Source organism: Choloepus didactylus, chromosome 10 (genome assembly GCF_015220235.1).
Source record: "Choloepus didactylus isolate mChoDid1 chromosome 10, mChoDid1.pri, whole genome shotgun sequence".
NCBI lineage: Eukaryota > Metazoa > Chordata > Mammalia > Pilosa > Megalonychidae > Choloepus > Choloepus didactylus.
In genome coordinates, this window is record NC_051316.1 from 114,071,953 (window position 1) to 114,089,394 (window position 17,442).

At 42.2% G+C, this 17,442-nt stretch overlaps 2 protein-coding genes across 5 annotated transcripts in view; both read left to right on the forward strand.

Annotated features, from left to right (window-relative positions):
- Window positions 1-6,624, forward strand: part of EPB41L4B (erythrocyte membrane protein band 4.1 like 4B) — a 149,672-nt gene extending 143,048 nt beyond the window's left edge. For all 4 annotated transcript variants that reach the window (XM_037797899.1, XM_037797901.1, XM_037797900.1 and 1 more), the window contains one exon: window positions 3,122-6,624. In XM_037797899.1, the coding sequence (XP_037653827.1) occupies window positions 3,122-3,203 (82 nt within the window). In that variant the 3' untranslated portion in view covers window positions 3,204-6,624. The remainder of the gene's footprint in view (window positions 1-3,121) is intronic.
- A 2,998-nt stretch (window positions 6,625-9,622) lies between these two features.
- The window catches only part of FRRS1L (ferric chelate reductase 1 like), a 32,893-nt gene continuing 25,073 nt past the window's right edge, over window positions 9,623-17,442 (forward strand). The window contains 2 exon segments of the mRNA XM_037798425.1: window positions 9,623-9,670; window positions 9,672-9,876. Coding sequence (XP_037654353.1) covers window positions 9,638-9,670; window positions 9,672-9,876 — 238 coding nt within the window. The 5' untranslated portion in view covers window positions 9,623-9,637.

Below are 17,442 nucleotides of genomic sequence, written 5' to 3' on the forward strand. Positions count from 1 at the left end.
TGCTAGACACTATCCTAAGCTTTTGTACAGATATTAACTTCTCTGATGAGGAGATATTAATCCCCATTATAGCCTCAGGTGTAGGCACCATGATAATCTGCATTTTCAGATGACAGAATGAGCCACAGAGAGGTGAAATAACTTGCCCAAGGATTCACTGCTAGGAAATGGTGGAGCCAGGATTTGAACCCAGGCAGTTTAGCTCCAGAATCTGTGCTCTCACCCACCACATAATGTGCCCTCCCAATTTGTTTTCAGCCTAGTGCATTTTTACAATCTAACGTTGGAAAGAGCACTGCCAAGTGAGTAGCAGAACCATTTAGTTGAATGACTTTGCGCAGGTCACTTAACTTTTTTGGACTTCCGGTCTCCTATATGGAACATGGTGGAAGACGGGGAAGGAGCTAATAAGGGAATAGGCTAGTGACCTCCTTCCTGTTAGGACAAATAGTCTCCATTTAGTTATTCACTTGTTCTATAAATATGTATTGTACACCTACATGCCAAGCTCTGTGCTAGGCTCTGGGAATACAAGAGTAATATGTCCCAGTTCTTTTTCATAAAGAGCTAATAGTCTTTTACAGAAATGATTTAGGAACCTCAACATTAGAGTACATTCCTGATTGTTCTGAGCCTGCCAAGTCAAATCAAATATAGCTCTCATGGCTGAGGATTCCACACTATCAGCTGTATTCTAGTAGTTTTGCTTTGAGGGACATAGAGTTACTTGTGGTATGTGAAGACGGTAGAATGATAAGCTTTTTTTTTTTTTTTTGGTAACAGCATTATTGAGATCTAATTCACACACCATAACATTCACCTGTTTAAAGTGTACAAGTCAATGTTTCATAGTCTAATCACAGGACTCTGCAACTATCACCCCATGTAAGTTTACAGCATTTCATTCCTCCTAAAAGAAACCCTGTACCCATTACCAGTCACTCCCCAACCCTCCTTCCCCCCAGACCCTGACAACCACTAATTCACTTTCTGTAGATTTGTCTATTATGGACGTCTTGCATAAATGGAATCATATAATATGTGGCCTTTTGTGTTTGGCTTCCTTTCTTTACCATAATGTTTCCAAAGTTCATATTGTAGCATATATTAGTACTTCATTCTTTTTTATGGATAAATACTATTCTATTATATGGATATACTAAATTTTGTTTTTCTATTCATCGATCGGTGGATATTTGAGTTGTTTCCATTTTTTTGTTATTATGAATAATTCTGCTATGAATTTTCGTGTACAAGTTTTTGTGTGAACATGTTTCATTTCTCTTGGGTATATACCTAGGAGTGGAGTTGTTGGATCATAGCATAACTCTGTTTTCCAAAGCAGCTGTACCATTTTACAAACCCTCAGCAATGCAGGAGGGTTCCAGTTTATTTCCATTCTCACCAACACTTGTTATTGTCTGTCTTTCTTAAATTTTAGCCATCCTACTGAGTGCAAAGTGGCATCTCATTGTGGTTTTGTCTTCTCTTTTAATTAATGCATTGTAAGAGTTCTTTATAAAGTCTGGATACAAATCCCTTGTCAGATACATGATTTGAAAATATCTTCTCCTATTTTGTGGGTTATCTAAAGATTAAGCTTCTGAGATCCTCTGCCTCTAGGCTGGCAGAGGCCCCAGACCTCCCTAATCTGTGGAAGGATGAAGTGGGAAGAGTTTTGCAAATGTTCTGTAAAGAAAAGATGACAAAAGCAAGCTCAGTTTCCTTGTACTACTCAAGACACACCGGCAAAGAGGGCTGTGGCTACTACCTGCTCATTAATTCCACAATTAATTCACTTCTAAGTGCTAGGGATACAGCAGAACAGACCAGACCAAGATCCCTCCCCAACACTCTTTTGATACATATAAAAACTTCAGAACCTACCTGTATACCCATTGAGGATCTGTCTTCTGGGGTATCCCCACCACTCAAGAATGTGAGCTCCAGAATCAGACTACTTGAATTAAAGTTTTGCTCCAACACTTCCAGCCTTAGGCAAGTTACTTATCTCCCTAAACTTAAGTTTTCTTATCTGTGAAATGGAGATAGCAGTTCCTACCCATACGTTTGTTGTGAGGATTTAAAATGCATTATTCCACATCTCAGCATTTAGCACTGTGCCAAGAACAGAGCAAACACTCAATAAATGCATTTATTTATTTTATTTGGCATTTTTTTTAAACGAAAAGAGTGGGCTTTTTCATAAGTTTCTAAACATAAGCATATATTGTAAAAATTGAAAATACTTTTCAAACCCTCCCTCCACTAGATTTTGATACCCCAAACCCCAAACCCCATTCTGCTGAAGACTGCATTTCCAGACAAGGAAAATGGATGACATTTCCAGATAAGGAAAATGGTTGTCATCGACCTGGACCATGTTCTACAAACTCATTTCAGAGTGGAAAGAAAGTGTCAGCTTGGGTAGATCAAAATAAATGTTGAATACTCTGTGGCTTCGCCTGATACTTCGGTTCAGTTCAGTTTAGTAAACATTTTTCCAGCCCCTCTTGTTTATTGGGTGCTGTGCTGGGAGCTGGAAACACAGACAAATTCACCCTCCTGAGGGGCTGAGTCGCTGGAATCTCCTTGCTAAGTTCTTTGCCTGCCTAGTGGGGTGCTTCCTTCTAAATTGTATAAAAGTATCACAAGACTCAGTCCTTCCCCACCAGGAGCTCACAGGCTGGTGGGACATACAAGCTAGTAAGCAAACATTATTTTGATGCCTGCGTTTGGGGTGCAACCTTCAGGAGGCTCCCCTAACTTTACCTGGTCAATTACTCTTAAATGTCTTCTCTACAAATTCTTAAGGCAATTGATGACACGTAACGTGCCGCAAGATGTTCAAAACTGTGGACTCTCTCTCTTTTCACTAACCAGTGTGTGGGCATAATTTGTATCTTCTTTGTCTCTATTCCTAAACTTGGCGCCATGAATGATTCATTCAAATGAAGTCGCTTAATTTTCAAAATAAACAGCTGTCGGTTCAGTAGACTAAGTTCGTAAATGTTTCAAAGGTTGCCTATTTTGTTATGTAATGCGCCTTGTGATTTTAACCCAATTTTGCCTTTTTTGTCTCATTTTTTGTCTCACCATTTTGTTACCTACTCTTCTTCAGCGCAGAGACGCTCCGGCAAGAACTCCGGCAGGAACTGGAGAGAGAGAAAATGATGAAAAGACTATTGATGACCGAACTGTGAAATTCTCCCGTTGTCGCCTGGAGGATGGCATGGTGCCTTCTGTCCATTTTCATTATTTGGGCGTTGTGTGCTCACACTAGCACAGCATTCAGATGTGTGCTGGGTTCTCCCAGGTCTCCAGGGTTGGTCAAAGCCCACTTCTGGCCTGGGTTTTATTGGAAAAGTTACATTGTTTCTTCTGAGCACTAGGGTTTTCTACTACTCAATGTAGTTGAGACAGGAGTTGGTAAGACCAGAAGAAAGATGGGAAAACGGGGATTCTTTTTCAGAAGTACCGGTGTAGATATGTTAATAATCACAGGGTTAACATAATACTGAATCCTTTGCTAACGATCTCAACCATGTGATTTTGTATGATTGAAACTTGCACCAAGCTTTGACTGTTTGTTAAGAGTCATTTTTAATGATGGATAACTAATTCTTTTACTGCTGGTTTTTCATTTACACTAACTACACAGATCCTTATAAAGGCCTGAACATTCATTTTTATTAAGACATGAGTAGATGAACTAAAAGAAAGGTGCATGTCACCATGACAGAAAGTGCTTCAGCTTAATCTGAAATATAATCGAACTTGTGAATTTGGTGGATATGACTTTATTTGGGATAAGTAGAATTTATTGTTGAACCCAAAGTAGGAGATTATACTTTCAATTACCTACAAATCTCTAGATGGTTAAGATAATTCAATATCAGAAAGATTCGTTTGGGTGTTCCTTAAAGGAAAATTATTTCTAAAGTTGATCAATTTATGTCCTGTTGATAGAAACTTGAACAGAAGAAACTTTGCTGTGTTTTTTTATATAGTTTCAAGAAATGTGTTTTTAAATTTTTATTATGCACTTGAACAACTTTGCAGGAAAAAAGGAACCCCCTAACTACAAACTATCCCTTGAAATTGTTCCCCAAGCTTTCTCAATGTATATGCACAAGTTTTTACACAGCGACAACCAATGTTTGTTGTACTTCGCCACTTAACATATCTCTCTTCTTATTGACACATCCTGCTCTCACCAATTTAAATGTCTTTATATCGATGTAATATGGTTAACCTCACTTCTCCCCATTGTTAGGTATTTGGGTTATACCCAGTTTTTCACTCTTATAGTGCTGCTATGAATGTCTTTGTAAAAAAAAAAAAAAAATGCTCCTTCTTTTGGACTATTCGCTTGGGAATATCTCCAAAGAGGGATTACAAGGTTAAAGAGCATGAATTATTTTACAGCTCTTGTTTCATATTGCCAGATTGCTTTCCAGAAAGATCCAATTTCTGGGTTGGAAGGGCCTTTAAGGTCCTCTCTAGTGCAACCCTTCACTCTCTCTCAATGCTTGAATCCCCTCTACAATTTATGATGCCACCAGCAATGTATAAGCATTTATATTTACCAATAGCTCTGTCAGCTCAGCATTGGGTTTTTTGCCATTTTAAGTTATTTGCGCTAATTTGATAAATGTGTATAGTTGTTCTTGAAAGGTTGTTTTATCTCATTAATTGCTAGCAAGGCTGAGCACTTTTCATGTGATGATTTACTGGCTGTATTTTCTTGTGTGTAAAATGTCCATCCATTTCTTATGACCACTTGTTCAGTGGAATTGATCTTGTACATTTGTATCAGAACTGTATTTTTATGTTGTATTGTATAGTTTGCTCTCCTGTCCTTATCCTTAAAACTGAATGGTGCCAATAATTTGATACTAATGATTATAAAAAAAAAGCAATGCCTCATTTACTAGCATTCTTGTAAAATGAGGTATGTACGCAAATATTCAGATAACTGAGGATTAACCCTGTAAGTGCTGAAACTTTAAAATTTTAATATTTTTCTGAGGGGACACTTTCTAAAATGTATTATGCACTTCCCTGCCTTAGTAAACAGAGTATACTGGAGAGTATTTAACCTTTTCCTGATGAGTCATGGTCATCATTATAAACATCAGCCCCTCTTGTACCTTGGTGTGGTGCAGTGATATCATCTGGAGCATCTTACTGTGTAGACTTGGCTTTGCCTTTCAGATGCTTGTGTTATTCTCACTGATGGTTTTTTTACTGCTCTCTGGCCCAACGGTGATGCCAACCGGAGCATTTGTAGTGTTTGGGGCCTTTTTTTCCCCCCACACTATAAGACCCTCCTCCCCCAGCTGTACTTTTAAGACAGCTTCAGCTGTTCTTTATCTCGTACACACAATACAAAAAAAAAAAAAAAAAATGTGTTCCTGTACAACCTGGGGAGATATCTGTGTCTGGGGTTGTCACCTCTTGCCAATGCAGCACCCTCCTCGTCCTCTAACCTGCTCCCTGAGGCTTCTACTTGTCACCTCCTGCTCTCTGATGCAAACTGAAGATTTCTCAGGGAAGACAGGGAACTGAGCATTACATACACATTTGCTTTGCTTCTGAGGAGGGATGCATGGGCTTTTTGGCTGCTGTTTTTCAGAGGCTCTGGGCCTCTTGCTTATTTCCCACTTCCCCTGGGTTCCCAGATGTTCCAGAAGGTTGGCATCACTGGAAGTCTGACCACAAACAAATTGGCTGTTACTGTAAATGCAAACCCACTACCATTGGCAGTTCAACTCTAACCAGTAAAATCTAGAGGATTCCATTGTTTCAGCAGTTGTCCTGGTTATTTGCCTACTTCATTGTATGATGGGTGCTTGACATTGTGACCTGTGGAGATGAAATAGGGTTGGATGGATTGATAGTGACTAAAATGAATTAGTGCAATCATCACTTGACATATGTATATATAGATATTTATTTAAAATTAGAACTCTAGCACCATGTGGTCACACAGCCCACACCTTATGTCCAAGGGGAAAAACATCAGCTTTCTGACATAATTATTTCAAACTGTGGGCCACAGATTCCTGATGGGATTGGGGGTTTACTGCAAGGGGCCTGGGAATCCTGCAACCCACAGGGTTTAGGGATTATAGACTGTGTAAGAGGTCCTTATGTTTGAAAACTTGTAAACTAGGTTCTAGAGCATTCAGAAGATGCCACCTAGATGCACTGGAATTTTATATCCCCAAAGTAGCACAGGGATTTTCTGCTGTCACCTTTACCTTTCTTTACCATCCCCAAGATGGCAGCTTTTAAAAATTTTTAACCAAGATAAAATTCTCCATTTTAACCATACTAAAATGAACAATTCATTGGTTTTCAGTATATTCACAATGTTGTGTAACCATCACCACTAATTCTAGAACATTTTCATCACTCCTCCACCCCCAAAAAAACCCATACCTATTAGCAAACACTCCCAGTTCTCCCTTCCCTCTATCCTGTGGCAACCACTCATCTACTTTTATTTCTGTGGTTTTACCTATTCTGGACATTTCATATAAACAGAATCATGCAATATGTGGTCTGACTTCTTTCACTTGCTGTAATGTTTCCAGGGTTCATCCATGTTGTAGAATGTATCAGAACTTCATTCCTCTTTATGACTGAATAATATTCCATTGTATTCATATACCACATTTTGTTTATCCTTTCATAAGTTGATGGACATATGAAATATTTCCAGTTTTTTACTATTATGAATAATGCTGCTTTAAACATTCATGTACAAGTGTTTGTGTGAACATATGTTTTCATTTCTTTTGGATAGATACCTAGAAGTGGAAGTAATGGGTCATATGGCAATTCTATGTTTAACTTTTTGAGGAACTGCCAAAATCACAGCTTTTATTTGAGAAATCAGAAGTGAAAAAATCCCATATACTAAGCAGTTATAAGCATGGGCTAAATCTGTTGCTGGTAAGATATTGAGATGCACCATTGACTTGGGGGCTTTTTATAATGGAAAGAAGGTGTTTTAGAGAAATGACTTGGAAAAGAAAATAAAATAAAGGTGCAATCTTTCTTTCAAAAATGAAAATGATATTAAACTCAGGTTCATCTCCAAGGTTACTTGTCTGAATAGCTGACTCTTGTCCAGCCAGTGATCTCAGAATGTTCAAGGAAAGTGTTTCCCCAGAAAATGTGCACAAAAGAGGAAACCACCCTGTCTCCTGACCACTCAGTGAATTCAAATTGGTGGGAAGCAGGGAGTCCCTGCAAAACCTGGGATGTAACTAACAGGAACATGTGCTGATGGTGGGAACAGGTCTCCCTCCAGTCTTTCTAGAGCTTAAATCTTGTAAGAAAACAAGAAGAAACAGAAAATCCCCCAAAGCAATCTAAGTGGATCGGAGAGAACCTCATGTAATAGAAGCAAAGTCTGTTGGGAATGGGAGCCCGAGTAGGTTGTAATGTGTACTTAGGGGGCCAGAAGGTCTCAGCGGGACACCTGGTCTTTGAGTGACTCATATATGAGCTTTTCCCTAGAAAAATGCATACATCACATTATTCCAGTACTTTCAGAGAGTCCTCACCCCTACCCTGAAGGAGGTCTGTGGCCTCCCTAGGAGCCCAGAACCCCAGATCTTTGACCATCCACTGATTACCTGCAACCCTCATTTTAGGCTGTGGTTGTAAAATCATTCCTAATACTGCCTGACCCCACCCCCCAAAAAGCCTACACCATTTTATCAGACCAATTAGTAGGGAGAAGAATGACCTGGTTTTCATTTGCCTTCTCTCTGGCACCATCACTGTAGTAACTGAAATGAAAGGAATAAAAAAGAGTAATAAATGACAGCTCCCAAGCTGAATAACACTGAAATCAGAAGTCTGATGCTTTCTCTTTTTTTGGATAAATGTTGGTACATTTAAAAAGGACCACACCATCCCAGTGAATAAGAAGAAAAGAAAAGAAAAGGAATTTAATTTTTAGGACAGTTTTTTTTTTTTTTCCTCTGCACAAGAATTACACTTTAACAGATTTTAAACAGATTGGTTTCTTTATTTTAGAAGGATGCAAAGCTATGCTTTTGGGGAAGAACTCTCTTTGTTTTGATTTTTTAAATAATTGTAGTCCATCTTACCTTTTTCAAGCAATAAATCTGATCTCTCTCTTCCAGCAACTGGTATGTTGTGGGATCTAGTGAAATCCAAGGTTTTTGTGAATTACACCTCGTCAGATAGACATGTTTAAACTCCAGTTGGACAACACACCAGCTAGCACCCAACAGCAAACATCTGGGCTCAGGTCTGTCTGCTCTTCTCCCTGTTTCAACAGCAGCACTCCTGTTTCCCAGCCACCCAGGGCAAAAAAAGGTTGAGGTTGCTAATTTCCTTGGAATATTAGTGTTCCATCGTCTTATGCATATTCACTCATGTCATTAACTGCATTGAACCCTGTTGATCCTTGCCTCTCTCACCTTGCCTAGTTTTCACTCCCACCGTGGGGTCACTGATCATGGCAGACTATTGCCTCCCCAAGCAAGTCTGACTTCTGGTTCTGCATTTGAAACATCTATACTTTCCTCCATAATTATTCTCTTTGTATATTCAACAAAATAAAAGAAAAATAATAAGATAAATAGAAAAAGCAGGGTGATGCAATGCCAGCACTCAAGGAATTGTATCCACATCCCCAGGGGAAAGCAGCTTAGCAGTTTGGACGTGTTACCACACCGACCACCCTAGTCAGAACAGAACCCCAGGCTATGACATCTAGTAAGTGCTTGTTGTGAATAAATGGATGGCTGAGTGAAAGCCAGAAAGTGAACTGCAAGCTGTAGGAAAGGACTTAGGCAAGTGGAGAATTCAGCGTGGCCCTTTGACACCCGCTTGGGTCTACCCAGGTCTGTGGGTGCTTGCTGCGGGAAACAGTAAACCAGTCGCCTGGTTTACACATGGGCCCCAGCAACCTGTGCCCCAGGAGAGGAAGCAGGTGAATCCCGTCTGGATAACTAGTTTCTTGTCTCCCTCTGGCTCAAAGCACTTCAGTTTTCCTAGCTACATAGCGGGATCTTGCCATTTCAACTTCTTTTTGTAATGATCCCAGTAAATAATGGGAGTATTCTGTGCTTTATATAACTAAAAAGTATTGAAACAAGGCAGCATTTCTGACAAGGTCTGTTCTTACGATAAACCTCCAAAACAGCGCGTCTGATGTTTCAGAACGTGCATTCGAATCTCTTGTTAATCTGCAGATCCGGATTCCCGGGTCTGGAGGCGGGCTGCGATTCCGCATTGCTTACAAGCAACCAGGTGACGCTGATGCTGCTGGTCCGCGGACCGCATTTTGAGTAGCTCGTGCGCCTGAGGAGGACCCGTGGAGGAGGACATGGAGGGAGGCAGGGGCGAGGGAGGGAATGGGGGGAAGGACGGAAGAAGGGAGATGGCTAGGAAGGAGAGGCCTGGCGGGGTGGAGGGGATGCTAGGAGGCTCAGGGCAGACAGAGAAAGGGGGGAGGGAGGAGGGGGTGCGGGCGTCCGCGGCTCTGCGGCTGCGCGAGCTGCGGGCCGGGCGGGCGCGTGCTGGAGGCGGCGGCGGCGCCCCCGCTGCGGCCCGAGCGGCCTGGCTGCGGGGTCCGTGCGCAGCGATGGTGCGGCCGCCCCGGCAGAGGCCGGGGGCCTTGGGCGTCGCTGCTGTGGCTGCTGCTGGCCGGGCCCGCCGCCTGTGCCGCCAGCCCCGCGGACGACGGCGCGGGCCCGGGAGGCCGGGGACCCCGGGGCCGCGCGCGGGGGGACGCGGGTGCCGACGAGGCGGCGCCGCGCCACGACTCCTCCTACGGCACCTTCGCGGGCGAGTTCTACGACCTGCGCTACCTGTCCGAGGAGGGTGAGGTTGAGGGAGGGGAAGGGGCTGCGGGAGGGGAGGATCGGGTGGGGGGCCAAAGCAGCCTCGGGGGCGCGGGCAGGAGCAAGGGCGTGCGGCGGGGATAAGGACGGAATGGAAGCCGCTCTGACGTCCCCGTGACCGAGAAGGGGAGCGCACTGCCAAGGCTCCAGCCCACGCCTCCCACCCGCCACCTGCTTTACGGATGGGGAGACTGAGGCCTGGAGAGGAAGATGGTCACCCAGGTCCTGCGTGGCTTCGGATGGGTGGTGCTGAGCCTGGCCGGGGGAGTGGGAGGTTGGATAGTAGGGTAGGGGGCCACCATCCAGCATGGAATGTATGAGACCAGGGCCCTCAGATGATGAACTTGTACTTCGGGTCTGGCTGGTGACCAGGCCGACTTCACGGAGGCCGGAGTGTTCTTGGGACCAGCTGGTGGGAAGCAGAAACGCCAGGCCCTTCCTCCAACTTAGAGAGATTTTGCTTTATTCCCTTACTGTTCCGTGCTGACCTAAATTGCAATGACTAACACCCTAACCTCTACTCACTACCCAGAGCTGGGACATATCTCCCTCCCCATTCCCATCACACTTTTCTGTCACCGGGCACATTATGGTCCTCTGGTGTAAGCCACTATTGTTGGGGCCTCCTGGACCCAGAGACTGTGGTTTTGTCAGCCATAGGTCATCCTGCTGCTTCAGTGAGCACAAAAGCCAAGCTGATTCTGTTCAAAAGGAATGAAAACTTGCCTTTTGCTTCTGCAACTTTGAAAAGTAGTGATTTTCCTTTTCTTCTGCTAAGAAGGATATCCAGGAATCAGGTTGGGATTTGAAATGTGTGTCCCAGCAACTGATGTGATTCTGGGTATATCTGTTAGTGAGGATTGGGTTCAGCCACATATAACAAACATTAACATTAAATAAGATAGAGGCTTCTTTCTTATATAAATAAATCTAGAGGGGAGTGTAGAACAGATATATAGGCTCTATGGTCATCAGGGGCCCTGGATCCTGCTATTCTGCTTCTTCACAATTGTTACCCTGTAACTTCATGGCCCAAAATGGCTGCGTAAACTCCAGCCATTACAACCACATTCCAGGTAGTGGGAAAAGGGAAGCAGAAAGAAAGTCACTGACTACTTTATAAGGAGATTATTCAGAAATTCCATGTAACAATTCTACTTAAACTTTGTTTGCCAAAACTTAAGTCATGTGTTCGCAAATAGGTGTAAGCAAGACTGGGAAATATTGCCTTTTAGCTGGAAATGTGCTCAGTTAAAAAATTGGAATTATTGTATTAAGGAAGATGGGGAGAATGGATTTTGGGAAGTATATTAGTTGAGTGGAGGCTTAACTGCAGAGAGTGAATAAGACAATTTTTCTCTCACTTAAGAGTCTGGCTGATCTGAGTTGATAGGGCAGCTGTCTTCCACAAGGTCATTCCGGGACCCAGGTTCCTTCCATCTCATTTCTCCCCCTTCTAAGTCTTTGTTCTCATCTGCGTCATGGTGGAAACTGGATTGCTTGCAAGCCTGACAGAATGGGAAAGAGGAAATTCAGGGCAGGCAGTTACCTTTTCGGCCAGTTGCATAAATTGCTGCTGCTACTGTTCAGTTGTCAAGAACATAATTTCATAACTTGGCTGCCAGGGAGGTTGGAAATGTAGTTTTCTTGCCTGGTTGCCATGTGGCCAGGGAGAAGTTGAGAATGGGGGATGGGGAGTGGGGAGAAGGGGGAGTCAATAAGAGAAGCAAAATCTGTTTTCTGGAAAAGAATAACTATTCCAAAGCCTGTCTGTCTCAGAAAGCATCTAATACATATTTATTCTGTGTGCTTTCAGCATAGCATGCTGCCAGGTGACTTAAGCATGGCACATGAGAGCTTATATTTTGATTGGGTACATATCCTTAAGAGATAAAGAATAAGGTCAGAGTCTATATCGGTTTGTCTATATATAGAGAAAGAAGAGCTAATTATATAGTCCAGATAGTTTTATAAGCATAAACATCAGGGTGGGCTGCAGAAAGGCTTTGTAGCACCCAGCTGGGAAGTGTGAACAACTTTGATGAGACAGAAGGGAGGGGGGCATTTCAGCTGAGGTGACCACACGGGGGCTGCAGGACATGCAGTGTTTGCACCCCAAATGCTTTCCCCTCCTACCCATTCTGCACATACAACCAGCTCAACCTTCCTGGTGCCCACCTCTAACCCTGATGCTGTTGCACCCCCAAATCTGAGATGCTTCCAACCTGCCCCCTGGATGAGGTTTCACCTCCTTTATCTGGAATTTTCTCTCTGGTCCCAACTTCTTTTTACAACCGTCTCTCACTCCTCCCCTCCACTCACCCTGAGCTTTCACTGCCCTTTCTTCTCCTGCTCTTCTTCAGATGCAGATCCTGTTACCTTCTGGCAGGTGCTAGTGGGGATATTGGTGGGGTGGGTCTCTCAGGGGCGGCACCACTGCTAAATTACCTGGGGCCTGGGCTTTGGTTCTGTGCATCCTGAATAGAGACTTTCCCAAGATCCCTAGAAGTAATCAGTGATGCTCTCTTAAAAGGGGATTGAGAAAGGATGGCCAGAGAGGGAGGAGCAGAACAGGACACAGAGGTCTCCCAAAAGGCGAAAGAAGAGAGGGTGTTAGGAAGCAGCTTTGAACACCCAATGTTTCCAGCATTACCACTTTCCTGCTTCTTCCCTAGAAGGCTAGTTCCTGGGGAGGGAAAGAGGGGAAGCTGTGAGAAAGTGAACCAACAGAAGACATTGAAAGCTCTGTGGATTATCTGCTGCATAGGTTTAGTTCCAAAATCAGGCTGTTTTTGCTCTCAGCTTACTGCACCATGATGAGGCCCAATAGCAAGAAGACTCAAACTGGTTGATGGATTTGGGAAATGAGAGACCATTGGTGAAACATTCCCAGGATGAGTTCAGGGGAGCAGGAAGGAGGAAGTCTAACTGGGTTTGGCAGGAGTGGCAAGTGAAGAGAAAGAAAGAGTGCCTTTAAACTATTCTTTCTATCCACCCAAATGGGGGTTGTCTTTTCCTTGTGATTGGGCTACTTGTTTCCTCCATGTGGGTATCCCCTTCTCAGGGTCAAAGTAGCTGAGTAACTGAATTATTAATGAAAAGGTGGCCTGGTTGTATGAAATCAGAAAAAGGGAATTAGAATAATGTGGGATGGGAGGTGGATTTCACTGAAACTGGGGGTGAGCCCACTGACTATTTCATCCCCTATCCAGAGACTACTTCTCCAGTATCCAGACTGCCCAAGACCCCCAAATCCACAGGCTGCTCTGACTACCTGCTAGCATTTTCATTTTTTATTTGGATTATGTGTTGGGTTAACTCAGTTATTTTCAGAGTTCTTGGGGTTCCCACTGTCTTGGCCTTCACTGTTCATACTTGCAGTCCCAGCTCAAATGCCACCTCCTTCAGGAAGCCTTCCCTGATTTCCCCCCTTTCCCATTTCCTGCCACTAGGCAAGGATTTTCTCCCATAGCACCCTAGCTAACCCTGCCATGACCCTTTTGGCCCTCTAGGAATTTGGATTGGGTTTTAGTGCTCAAATCCTACTGCTCACGCCTCTTTCTCTCAAGGTTCTCAGTCCAGAATCTATATATATACAGAATAATAGTAGTGAGAAAAATAGATTACCACTTGATTATGGGCAAATACCTTATTCTGAGTGTTCTCCGAAAAAAAAAAAAAAAAAAGCTGGATATTGGCTTAGGGTTCAGTCCCAAGTGATGCTCCCTGTTCCTTTCTCCCTGCTGCTACGATGGCCAGGACTGAGGAGCAGGTTCTGGTCTTACCCAGCCAGCCATGTAGATGCGGGGACTGATTTGCCCTTGGAGTCATACCCTGCCTGAGAAGGGGAAAAGGAAGCACCATTTAGAGTAGCTTATCTTTAAAGCAGAGCACTCTGACCCCTTGTAAAACGTGGTCCAGTCAATGAGTTTCTGACCATTAAGAGTTCTGGCCACAACTCTTCTTTTCTTGGGGAAGAACTAGTAAGGGGGTAGAGAGAAAGACAGAAGCATGGAGGAAAGCGCAGAGGTTCCTTCATCTGCCCACATCCTTCCTACCTCCTTCCTACCTGTGGTATGTGGGTACATAACTCATCACCCTACTGATCTGCAAGTTTTTTAAAGGTAACACTCTACATCTAATTTATCTTTGCATCCTCCATGCATCTAGACCAATAATAACCATAAAAGGAGCTAATTTTCAATAAGGGCTCACTATGTGAAAGGCGGTGTTCTAAGTACTTAAAGCAAATTAACTGTTAAATCCTTACAACAGCCCTGTGAGTTAGGTAGGACTCTTTAGAGAAAAGGAAACTGACCCCCAGAAAATTTAAATGTCTTAGCTAAAGTCACGTAGCTAGACCATATATTTGCTGATTGACTTGATAAAGTTATTCCAGGTCTCCAGCCCTTACATGTGTGCGGAGCTGTGCACTTCACAAAGTCGCTTGATGGTTTTACTTCATGATACGACCCTGGTAAGTGGAAACAAGGATTCAGGCAGTCCAGAAAGAGGAAGGAGCTGGTTCAGTGGTTCTCAGAGATTTGAACAGAATGGGGTGACCAGACTATTTCTGGTTAAAAAGTCAAGGAATCATAAACTAAATTAACACCCAAAGGCTGTGATCCATGGAGTTAATTAGACGCCATGAGCCATGCAGTGGAGAATGTCAAAACGGGCTTGATGGATTGCAAAAAAGGAACAGAGAGTGTCTGTGAATTAGACAATAAGGGACCCACAAAACCATACTGAGAACTTGAACAAATGGACCAAGAAAGTAAGTACCTCTCATATTATGGGGATACCTGCAGGGAAATTAAGATGATAGAGAAGAAACAAGGGGGAGAAAAACTGGTTCTAATTATTCTCCAAAAGACAACAGTTACTGAAAGAATTTACAGAGCACATGTGAGAAGGAAAGGGTTGCTTTTCTCCATCTGGAAGACCTACAGAAATCACTTACCCTCAAACTGACATTACCTGTCTCAACCTGATATTAGTTTAGAGAGGGAAAAAAAACCAGCATCCAAATGGAAAGTGGAGGGAAAGGAACAAGTCAAAAATAAAATAAAATAGGTAATGGAAAATGAGGGAATGAAGAAGAGAGCGGGAGAGGCTGGCCATGTCTATGTGGTTCACCCCATTTATCTCCAGACTTAGAGGACTAGTGTGTGTCTGGCAGATAAAGTGATGTTGAGGAGAGGTGGGGAGTAAGGTCTTAGAGCAGTGGGGTACAAGTCAGCTTTCTGTTTCAGAAAGATGGCACATGGAGGATGGAGTAGGAGGCAAGCCGGGGAGCCAGACAGGAGGCTGCACGATTGTGAAAAGGCAGGAAAGTATGACTGCATGCCCCAAGTGAGGTGAAAGGAGCAATCCAGGATTGAGGGTGCAGGGTTGGGGGACTGGGGACGGGGAGTGAGATTGGTCCCTAAGAGGGAAGACATAGGAGGAGGACCATTTAGGAGGTGAGAAGGTCAACGCTGAATTGTGGGATTGACACCTGGTGGAATATCCAGGGAGAAGCCCCTGGAAGTAATTGGCTGTTGGGCTTATATGCAAGAAAAGAAGACATGCCGAAAATTAGGGAGTTAGGAAAAGAAGAGAATAAATCTAAAGAAAGTGGAGAGAAACAGACAGTTAAAATAATCAAGATATAGCAGCAATGAATGAAATAGAAACCAAATAGTCAATAAAGAGGATCAACAAAGCCAAAAGTGATTCTTTGAAAATATTAATAAAAAGAATAAGTTTCTGGTGAGATTGGTCAACAAAACATAAGCAAAAGCACAAATATTGTTAGTAATGCAAAAGGGGAAATAAACTTAGATACAGTAGAGATTAAAGAGCTAATAAATTACAACTTCAACAATAAAAAGACAGATAACCCAATTTTTAAATGAGGAAAGGACCTGAATGGGTGGTTCTCTAAAGAAGATATGCAAATGGATAGCATCATTAGTCATTGGGAAAATGCGAATCAAAACCATATGAGATACCACCTCACACCCACTAGAATGGCTGTAAACAAACAAACAAAGCATTGTTGAGGGTATAAAGAAATTTGACCCCTCATACATTGCTGTTGAGAATGTAAAATGATGTAGTTGCTTTGGAAAACAGTTTGGCAGTTCCTCAAAAAAGCTGAACAGAGTTACTGTGTGACCCAGAAATTCCATTTCTAGGTATACGCAAGAGAACTGAAAATATACGCTCATACAAAAACATATATACAAATGTTTCTAGCATCGTTATGCATACTAGCCCCAAAGTGGAATGGCCTAAATGTCGACCAGCTGATGAATGGATAAATAAAATATGATCTAGCCATACAATGGAATATTACTCAGCCTTAAAAAGAGAATGAAGTACTGATACGTGCTACAACATGGATGAACCTTGAAATCATTATGCTAACTGAAAGAATCCAGACTCAAAGAGACCTTATATCGTATGATTCCATTTATTTGAAATATCTAGAATATTCAAATCTATGAAGACAGAAAGTAGATTGGAGTTTGAGTAGGGTTGGGGACATGGGAGATTTGGGGGTGATGACTAAAGGATATGGGCTTTTTTGGGGGGAGTGAGTAATAAAAATGTTCTGGAAGTAGCTAGTGGTCGTGCTTGTACAACAGAGCAAATACACTAAAAACCAGTGAATTACAAATTTTTAAATGGTGAATTTTATGGTATGTCCATTGTATCTCAATAAAAAATGGAAGCAGATTTTTAAAAGCAAGCTAATAAAAGAATGCCATGAGCAACTTTATGCCAATAACCTTGACAACATAAATGGACACGTTTCTAGAAAAATATAACTTAGCAAAAACGGACTCAAGAAGAATTGGAAAACCTGAATCATTTTGTATTCTTCAAATTGAGATAGGTAAACAATCTTCCAACCAAAAGAGCACAGACAACTCTACCTGACATTCGAGAGACAGGTAATGCCAATCTTAAATATATTATTTCAAAGGATAAAAAAAGAGGGGATAGTCCCCAACTCATTTTATGAAGATAACGTAACCTTATTAGCAAAACCAGACAAGGACAGCATGAGGAAGGAAAATTGCGAAAGAGTCTTAGTCATGGACATAAATTCATACGTACCATACAAAATATTTTTCAGGGAATGGAGAATAGGTAGAGAAGAACCATAAGAAAACTGAGGTGACAGTAACGTCAGACAAAATACATTTGAGGACAAAACAGAAGGAGCAAACAGTGATAAACAATAGGGAGCTTAACAATATAGCTTCCAAATACATTAAGTGACAACTGATGGAAACATGTAGGGAAATTTTCAGTTATAGTTGAATATACCACTCTTGGAATTGAAAAATCTAACAAATTTTGAAAATAAGAAAATACGTAGATGATTTGAATTATGTATGTAATATGCTCAATCAAACAGATAAGTAGAATCCACAAATACAGAATCATATTCTTTTTTTTTAACTTTTTATTTTGAAATAATTTCAACCTTACAGGACTGTTGCAAAAATAGTATGAAAACAATATAGAGAACTCTAATATACACCATACC